We start from the raw sequence: 10,002 nt of genomic DNA, 5'->3' as shown, positions 1-10,002 counted from the left end.
ATTTAGATACCTATAATATGTACATTTTAATGTATGGATTTATCTAACTACAGTTAAGGAAATGATAGAATGCATACACAGACTATTTATCAGGCAACTCTTCTGTGTACTTTGCTAGACACTAGGAGTACATCAAGGCACAAATTAGGACAGACTTCGGGTAAGATACACATTTTTGCTGTTAGTGTGGGCCAGTCTTAAAACACTCATGAAAACTTGCAGCAGCATCCGATTATCCAGACATTCTCTTCTTTTCCCTTACATCAATGTTCTACTACAACCTGCATACTTGGAACAAAGTAGGTTCCCAGTATGCGTGTTAAAATGAGCCAGATTGGATTCCAGTGGCAGAGGAGTGGATTACCCTGTGCCTAGCAAAATGGATCTTGAGGCTGTGAGTAGATAAACCAGCCCAGTGGAGCTGGCTGTCTTCCCCCATCTGACTGTGGTGCTGTTGGCCATTTGCATTTCTTCGTGCTTAGTTCTTTGTTTATGAGGTACCAAGTACAGTCGGGGTATCAGCAAAGATCTCCTCATCTCCTAGGTTGCCTCGCTCTTCATGGGCTTTGGAGTCCTGCTTCTTGCTGCTCTGGGTTGTCATCTACATATGAGCTCCCAAGGGTTCCAACCAGAAGACTTCACCAAATTTTCACTTTTGTAAATTATTTTTTTACTACTGCTGGAAGTGTCCTATTTGCTGTTCAGAATAAAAGCATATGTGTGACCATCAAAAAACAAACAAACAAAAAAAAAGGCAGGCAGATTGTTGAAATAGATTACTATGGGAGAAATGTCCCATTTGGCATGTTGCATTTTGTTAACTCAGGAGTTTTCATCTCTATATCTCTTGCTTCAGCCTCTCACTGCTTTCAGCTCAGGTAATTTCACCTCATGTAATTCTTTCTCACAGGCAGGGCACACGCTTACTCCTTTCAGTCCCCTTTCAACTTTAGTCCAATTACCTCAGGTTGGTCTTAGTATGGTCACAAAAGTAAAACCTTATCTATTTTCCTTATTCCATTGAACTAGGTTTTGGTTAAACATCTATATTTATGGTAAATGGAGAAAAATTCAAGATTTTTCCTTAAAATTATACTTACCTACTTAAATTATACTTACTTACATTTGCCTTTAAAACAACACTATTTAATTCCCAATACACAGTATTTGACTGTATCTTAATCTGTGATATAAAGGGCATTTTTTTTTCTAGAAAAAAATGGATTTTGAGTTTTAAATAACTTTCAGACTCTAGATTATTTAATGTCACTAATTGATCTAGTACAAATGCACCTTAAGAATATTTTACACAAGCTAAATGCTGTAACATTATACAAAGGTCAGCTATCAATTTTTTAACAAAATTTCCTCTATTTTTCAAAGTGCCAAGTTATTTAAAATAACTATATACTCCAGTAGAAATAGAAATAGAGAATGAATGTATATGATATTGTGCTTAAGGGAGAGTATTGTCACTGGATATCAAATATGGATAAATTATTGTATGAAATATAATTGCTAATCAAAAATAAAACTTAAAGTGTTTAAGATATTATTTCAAAATTCATAAACATTAAAATGTGCACAAATTTAAATTCATGATATAAAGCTAAGTGAAAACATGGTGTTAAATGGAGAAACGCATATATATCTGAAGATAAAAAACAAACAACATACAGTATATTGATGTTTGTACAAAATTAGTTAATATTTATTTATTAGATCTAAAACCAGGCCAATTTGGAAGAATACTTCTTTGATAACATTTATGTATACAAAAATTGACTCTTTGGTTTATAATTTCATCCTTCTAATTTTAAGTATTCTAGAACCAAACTATTAAGACAAACTTTTTTTCAAACAGTATCACATGTAGTTAATGTGAAACAAAGACTCTTCTTTACACCCCTTGGCCAAAATCATATTGAGTCAACAGATATTCACGAAAGACAAGTATCTGTGGAATAAGAGCTGAATAACTGGATAATCTGGAGTAAAGTTAAAGTTGAATGTAGCCAGAGTTCAACTTCTTCCTTGCTTGTCTGGATCACACTAGATGTCGTCTTGGTTAAACAAGGTCATTTGCTTCCATAAAAAGTAGACTGCCAATATACCCATCACTCAACACGCCACATTAGAAATGTGGCTAATCCCAATCATAATAGTAGAGAGATACCAGCATGTTCAGGATGTAGGCACTTCAACTATTCTGAAGACATCTGCCCAAAACTACCTTGAAATTGTACCTATCTTTTTGAGTTTCTGCGTACAAACTAATGTACGATGTAGAGAGTAAAAACTGCCTTGCCAAACCGTAATATGAAAATACATCTAAGTGCCATTGTCTTTCCACCAATATTGACATGGGGAGAAAAAGTGTTTTGCTCGAAATGATTATATCCATAAAGTTGGATAGTGTCTGTTTAAAACTTAAACTCTTGAGTAAATTATCTGAAGTATTACGTGCTTACTCAGTCTTAACTCTGAGGAATTTCTCAGCCACAGAAACTTTGGAAAGTACAGATTCTGAAATACAGATGTTTCTGGAGGAAAAAATAAATAAATAAAAGGGGAAAAAAAGGTAGAAGAATATAAATCTGTGCAAAAGCCCAAGCTACTTGTCACAGGTAGATGAAATAAAGCACCCTGCACTTCTCAATTCCACTAGGGAGAGGAGGGATTCAGGGACTATTTAAAAGCTATCTATGCTTCCAGAAATGATGGCAGTGGCTGTACAAAAAAGCAACAAGCTTTTGCTTGTAATTAAACATGATTAAAACTAGTCTATGTAATTTCAGCTTCAAAGTTATCTTGCTCTACATTTTAGGGCCTCCAATTTCAGAGCTGCCTAAAGACAATTAGCCCATTATCCCCTTAGCCCATTATCCCCTTGCCCCATCTAAGAGACAAAGAATGGGTAATATTAAAGTCAATTTGGTTTGGTTAGCTATGGGTTCTGCCTTTGGTGAGTGGGTAAAGGACCATGGTTCATAATTACAAAAGTGACTTTTTCTAAGAGCAAAATGAAAAATCTCTTTCATTCACTGGTCTCCAATTCTAATGATTTTTAATAATTTTATACTAATATATGAAGATTATACAATTGCCAGAGGATTCTGAAAACTAACCCACTAGCAATTAGGTTTTTTTCATTGAAACTGAATTTATCTGATTATAAGGAAATGCACATTCCAAAGGTCATTTAAAAAATGCAAAATTTTTGTAAATACAACTGGCTACTTTTCCTGTTATTATTTTTCAAGAAAGAAAAATAACTTTCCTTCTCAATTTTATTTTTATGATATTAATTTATTAGGAACTGTGCCAAATTTCCAATCTATTACACAGCTTTCCAAAAACAATGGGACTCTTATAACAATAAGATTATGAGTCTTAAAACCCACTTTTATGAATAATGTTAAACTGAGTTTATATTCTGGATTTGTGCTTCTAAAATGCTATTGCTGTACAGTTACTGGTATATTTCTACAATTTGTAAAGATAGAGCAAAGGAGAGAGACAACTTTCAGGAAAGGTTCCTCAATCATGGTGGAGTAGAAGCCAACAAGGTATGGTAAGGTATAGTACCAAACCTACAGGGGGCACCTAGGTGGCTCAGTTGGTTGAGCGTCTGACTTCGGCTCAGTTCATGATCTCGCGGTTCATGAGTTCGAGCCCCACATCGGGCTTGCTGCTGTCAGCATAGACCCAGCTTCAGTCCTCTGGCCAACCCCCCCTTGTACCCCACCCCTGGTCACACTCTCTCTCTCAAAAAGAAAAAAAAAAAAAGGTATTAAAACTACAGGCTTTTGTGTTTAAACCCAGTTATACCAATTCAGAGCCATGCAACTCTTGGAAGATTTTGTAACTTCTCTGAGGACTAGTTTTCTCATTTGCAAAAAAGGATGTACGTACTTCACAGGGCCATTGTCAAGAGTTAAGGGGATCATATATTTAACATTGAGTTCCATTCCCTGCCCAGCTTCCTAACCCAATGGACTGCTTTCCCTAGCACAAACACAGGTTAAATTCACTTATAGTTCCTTTTCCTTCTTTTTGTTGTCATAGATTAACCAGCACAAGATCAAAATGGTGGCCTAGCAATTAAACCTGGCCTGCTAAGTTACAATCGGAAATTAATGTCAATTCCATTCCCTATCTCACCTACTATGATTATTTTAAGCCCCTGCGTGTCCTTGTTGTCCAGTGGAATTCAACTAAACCTTTCTTAGCAGATTACTGTTGAATCAAAAAATATAAACATTCTCTCATTTAATTCTCAATAGTTCAGGTGAGGCCAATATTGAACACACTTGGGAGGAATATGACTGCATGTTAGACACTTTAGCACCATTACCTTTTAACTGCGTGAGTTAGGGGCCTTACCTCTCATTTATCACCTCAATCATCACCTACAAATAATGAGGACAAAGGTACCGCAAAATAATTGTTGTGGGAACTATAGGTTCTATAAAAGTGCTCAATAAATGTTAGGTTTTATTTTCCCTACTGTCATGTTTTCTCCTGTCATGTTCTTATCATGGTATTTTAATACTATGGACAATTATTTTAATGACTGACATTTTAAGGCTGTTCTTTTAATTTAATGACATAGACATTATTTAACTTAGTCTTGAATTTTTAAACAACATACTGGCCACACTGCAGCTCAGAAGCTGTTAAATAATATATTTAAAGTCTTATAGAAACACTTCACACTTCTCAAATGATGCATTGTTTCTTGAATTCTGTACTTTGTGGATGAAGTAAAGTCAAGTTAAATCTCTTTAATGGATGTGGGCCTTTAATTTCATTACTCTAAGAAAGGCAAAGGGTATCTTCTGATGTAAATATCATCATCAGATTAAGATATCGAAGGATTTAAAACTTTCAACCAGGCTCGACTGTCATGGAAGAAATGCGCCAGATACCAATTCTCAGTTTCATCACAGAACTTTTATGAAAACAGTACACAGTCATATTGTATTTGGCACAGTGTAAAAAAGATCAAGGATTTTTGTAAGCAAAACACTAAGCATTGCCATACTAATCCAAGATAAAAATTTAGGCAGAAGTTTACAATTCAAGTTTCCCAAATATCTATTGCTTGCTCTAAGTTTCAAAGAAGGAATGGTTGTAAAAGTTCAGCAGCTGACTGGTGAGTGGAATATAGGCTCCCTTGGTCCAGAGTGGAAAGAAACACAACCTGGATGGTTTTCAAAAAATTAGGAAAAGAAATTCCTACCATGTACTATATGAGGCTGAGAGTCTGCAAACACCTCAGTTAAAATGAAAGATGTGCTGAGCTATATAACTTAAATTGTACTGTTGCTGCCCAACCAGTTGCATATGTTCCACAGGAAAATTAATAAAACATTAATAAAATATAACAAGTTACCCTGTAGAACTTAAAGATAATTAAAACCCAAAAAGGCTTTGTCCTATTTTCTCATAATGTGAAGATATGAGAACCCATAAAGATATATTATAAAGGGCCATTGAGAGTATAATGATCCTTTTTTCAAGGGAAAGGCTTTAGAATGAATGCTTAAAATCCATACACCATCTCTCCACTAAAGTTTCTATTTTGAGACCTAAGAAGATCTTCAGTCCGAAGAAAACAATTACATTTTTTTTTTTACCACTACCATTTAAAAGTCATGTGTATAGAGACATTCCATCTACACTGCAATTAAGTACAACTAACTTTATCACACAGAACTTTACTGTATACATTAGTACACTGGTAAACATTTACATCATAACCCCAAACTCTGTCCCTATAGAAATCTATTGACATGTTACAAAAACCATCCACAGGGTTCTTTGGACAAATATTTATAGTTACAGTCATTTGTATTTTTAAAACTATTTGAAGTTACAGTATTTCATTTATTTTTGTGTATGAAGTTTCCAAACTTCTGCATAAATCCTCGGAACTTGTTTTCATTTGGCTGATAGGAGTGATATACACCAGTATTGTAATTAAGCAGTGGGCTGGACCTGCCATAACTATTGCCCACAGTTGTGGATTTTATTTCTGGGCGATGCACACCAGTATTTGGCAGGTTGCTTGCAGGCTGAATAGAGCTTTCAATCTTATAAAATGGCTCAAAACGACTGTAAACGCGCCTGTCAGTTGAGTGAGATCTTAGAAGCTCATTGGGCTTTGGTCTTGGAGAAGAAGCTGGTTTTCTTTCAGGAGCAAGAACTGTATTAATCTCCTTTGAATCTCGGTATTGGATCTGTTCGGTGTTAAATCTAGGGGCAGAAGCATCACCTGCCCTTTCCAAGAACTTGTTCTCAACTGGACCTGAAGAAGGTATTGTTTTACTACCTTCCTCGGATGGAGAACTGATCCCCTGGGATGGGCTAACTGTTACATCTTCCTTACTCTTGTGAATACTGCCTTGAGAGTTTGATGAGGAAGAACGCTTTCTTCTGGGAGATGAATCAATTTTTCGTTCTGACTTCTTTGGTTTTTGATTCTCTTCAGCCTCAGAAACTAACGTGTCAGAACTGCTACACATTCTATAAAAGGCAGGTGCTTTATTTTTGGATAGATTTTCTTTCTTTTCTGGGGTAAGGCTAAGTAATGACCTTAACTTCTGAGACCCCTTTTTCAAAAAACTTGGCGAACCTTTAACTTCCTTTTTTGAAGTCAGTTCTTTGCTAGGTTCATCTTTATTCATTTCAAGCAAAGCAGCAATGGAAATTGACTTGGTGGTAGTGCCACTCGGAGGGTCTCTCTTGATGACCTCCCTGTCCTCTTCCGCGCTCTGAGTCACATTGTGCATGCTCTTAGAACTTTTCAGCAAATCCTCTTTGGGTTTTTCTGGTTGTCTAACTCGACTCCTGGTGAGTGTACTATATACATAATGCTTACTGTGTCCGTGATCTAAATTGGCTTTTGAGTGGTCAAAGAATGGAAAACTTCGCCTTTTGAGCAGATTCTCATTTTGTTGATTCTTTGGATTTTCTGTCTGCTTATTTACACACAAGGATGTATATAAATAGTTGTTTGACTCTGGATGGCCATTTGTAGTTTGATGTAAGACAGCTGAGTGGTTTTCGGGAACCTGCAAGGTGTGCATTTTGGGTGCCTCCGACTGCAATGGGAGCTTCGGGGTTGATTCCGGCAAAGGCTTGTCTGTCACATGCTGTACACTCGTAGGGGTGTCCAGGACCTCCTTAGGTGTGTCACTTCCCTGGGAACCGACGACAGTTGAATTTGAGGAGCCGGTTGTACAACTGTTAACTTCCTGCTGCTCAGGTAAAGTGGGTTTAAACACAAAAGAGGAACGAAGCCGAGAATGAGTATAAAGGGCGTTGGCTTTCAAATTTTCAGAACTTTCGTAGCCCTCAAACCGGTCACCTAGAGCCGATCCATTTGAATCAGGCGCAGCTTCTGAATGATCATTTAAGTAGGATTCGATTCTCCAGTTACGCAGGAACGACTTTGTGGTATGTTCAAGGGTTGGCATTCGTTGTTGTAAAAAGCGAATATGATTATCTGTCCCGTTAAAAGACCGCCGCACATTTGAGTTCCTTTCTGCGAGATTTGTTGTTTTTCTCTGGGCAAGCCGATCAGCAAAACTCTGGGCAGGTGTATTACGGTGACCTGCATAGCCGCCTCGTGATGAGGACGCCACACTCAGACTATCCGAAGGCTTTTTCCAATTACCTGGAGGATTGATGTTTCGATTCAGAGCCCTGTTAAGCAGCAGGTATGGTGTTGTTTCCGGCTGTTCCCCAGCATAACTATGCCTCTTCCAATTTTCATTTATTTGACTGGATTGATACTGACGGACTGTATTTGGACCATTAAAATTTGGAATAAAATGAGGCTTGTAGCCATGATTTCTTATGCTATATTTGTCATGTTCATTTAGAGTGTATATCCCTCTGTTTTTGAAGTAACTAGAGTCTAGCTTGTGAATTTTGTCCTGTCTGCCAAAAAGGTTTCTTTGGCTGGAAACAGAAGCTAGTGAAGAAACTGAACGCTGGTAGGTGCCATTCTCCCAGAGTGATTTGCCATGCTTCACCCTTGCTGATTCTTCCTGGGCGAAGGGACTGGGGACACAGGATCTGGCATAGAGAGTTCTAAATTCTTCATCAAAGGACTCAACAAGTTGTCCTGTGATTATCTGAACCATGCTGAGGTGAGCTTTCTCAAATGACCACATGTAGCTGAAAAAGAATCAAAATGGGAAATTTTTAATTATGCTGTTAAAAGATTAAGGACAATATATAAATCCACTAAGCAAAATTTGTCATTTAATGTCAACAAGAGTATTTTTTTGCTTGTTTTCCTCAGCTACCACAATTTAGAACATCTTCAAACGTTACTTGCTTGCAGTCCCTGGAACTCCCTATTCCCCCATTTCATAATTAACATTTTTTAAAAATGTTCTTAATGTTTATTTATATCTGAAGGAGAGAGATACAGTGCATGAGTGGGGAGGAGCAGAGAGAGAAGAAGACACAGAAGCCAAAGCAGGCTCTGTCAGCACAGAGCCCAACGCAGGGCCTGAACTCACAAACCATGAGATCATGACCTGAGCCAAAGTTAGACGCCCAACCAACTGAGCCACCCAGGTGCCCCTAAACATTTTTAAATGTATATTTTTGAGAGAGTGAGACAGAGTGTGAGCAGGGGAAGGGCAAAGAGAGAGGGAGACACAGAATCCGAAGCAGGCTCCAGGCTTTGAGCTGTCAGCACAGAGCCCGATGTGGGGCTCGAACTCATAAACTGCAAGATCATGACCTGAGCCAAAGTCAGGTGCGAAATGAGCCACCCAGGTGCCAGCCCCCATTCATATTTTAAATAACAAAGCAATTCAAGTCCTGGCTTTGAAACTAACCATAATTTTTGACATTACTTTCTAGAAGTCCAAAGAAAAGCCTGCTGTACATTTTGCATCATTGCCTACTAAGATGTTATGGAATAAAAAACATTGTATTTTATATAGAGCATCCTGGCAGAATGCAGGCAAGCCAGTATCAGCAGGAAAGTTGAGAGACCTGGCTTCTGCTGAGCTATCCACCCACATGAGCTTGGGCCTCAGTTTCCTCATGTCCAAATTGCTAGCATAATCCTACCATTCCTTGTAGTTCTAGCATGTTAAAATGCAAGACAGGCCTTTGCTAATACATGCATTTTATCTCTGTGGCCTACTTAGTAAGTATACTTTGGGAAGCCAGGGCTTTGGGATGCCAAGTGAGATCTTTTTTTTTTCTTTTTTTTCTTTTAATTTTTTTTTTTTACTGTTTATTTATTTTTCAGACAGAGACAGACAGAGCATGAACGGGGGAGGGTCAGAGAGAGAGGGAGACACAGAATCTGAAACAGGCTCCAGGCTGTGAGCGGTCAGCACAGAGCCTGACGCGGGGCTCAAACTCATGGACCGCGAGATCATGACCTGAGCCGAAGTCGGACGCTCAACCGACTGAGCCACCCAGGCGCCCCAGAGATCTTTTAATATAAAATACAATTTCTAGGAAGTTAATGTTTGTAATTACTTTATAGTATTTTGTGGAATTTCTACAATTTAAAAATGACAGTTGGAATTTCATATAAAAATATAAATCTGACATGTAAAAATTTAGGTAATGTAACACAGAGTCACTGAGCTAAAAAAGGAATCTCTAATATGCTATATATCAAATATTGTACATGATATAATAGGGGTTAATAAAGGAAAAAGGAGACAGAGACATTCTCTACAATGAACGAGCTTACTGTTTATAGAGGGGACAGAATAGCAAAGGCAGATGAAAATACTAAGAGAATGTGTAGAGTAAGAATTTAAAGTATACAAAATATCATAAAGAGTGTACAACTTAAGAATCTTACTATTCTGATATACTCAGTTTTATCTAGTATGCTTACTGAAAGCATGGTATGAGAAGAATCATTTACCGGGTGCTCTTTTTGTGCAGTTGTGCGGGCCACCAGGCTGACTTAAAATAACTGACACAATGTGAATGATTAAAGGAATT

General features: G+C 37.5%; 1 protein-coding gene and 1 pseudogene across 2 annotated transcripts in view; one reads left to right on the top strand and one right to left on the bottom strand.

Annotated features, from left to right (window-relative positions):
* The first annotated feature begins 379 nt into the window (after window positions 1-379).
* Window positions 380-918, top strand: LOC123609740 (annotated as a pseudogene).
* A 765-nt stretch (window positions 919-1,683) lies between these two features.
* The window catches only part of FAM83B (family with sequence similarity 83 member B), a 90,960-nt gene continuing 82,641 nt past the window's right edge, over window positions 1,684-10,002 (bottom strand). For both annotated transcript variants that reach the window (XM_045498574.1, XM_045498573.1), the window contains exon 5: window positions 1,684-8,190. In XM_045498574.1, coding sequence (XP_045354530.1) covers window positions 5,889-8,190 — 2,302 coding nt within the window. In that variant the 3' untranslated portion in view covers window positions 1,684-5,888. The remainder of the gene's footprint in view (window positions 8,191-10,002) is intronic.

The sequence above is a fragment of the Leopardus geoffroyi genome, chromosome B2 (genome assembly GCF_018350155.1).
Source record: "Leopardus geoffroyi isolate Oge1 chromosome B2, O.geoffroyi_Oge1_pat1.0, whole genome shotgun sequence".
Classification (NCBI taxonomy): Eukaryota; Metazoa; Chordata; class Mammalia; order Carnivora; family Felidae; genus Leopardus; species Leopardus geoffroyi.
This window is presented reverse-complemented; position numbering and strand designations above follow the sequence as displayed.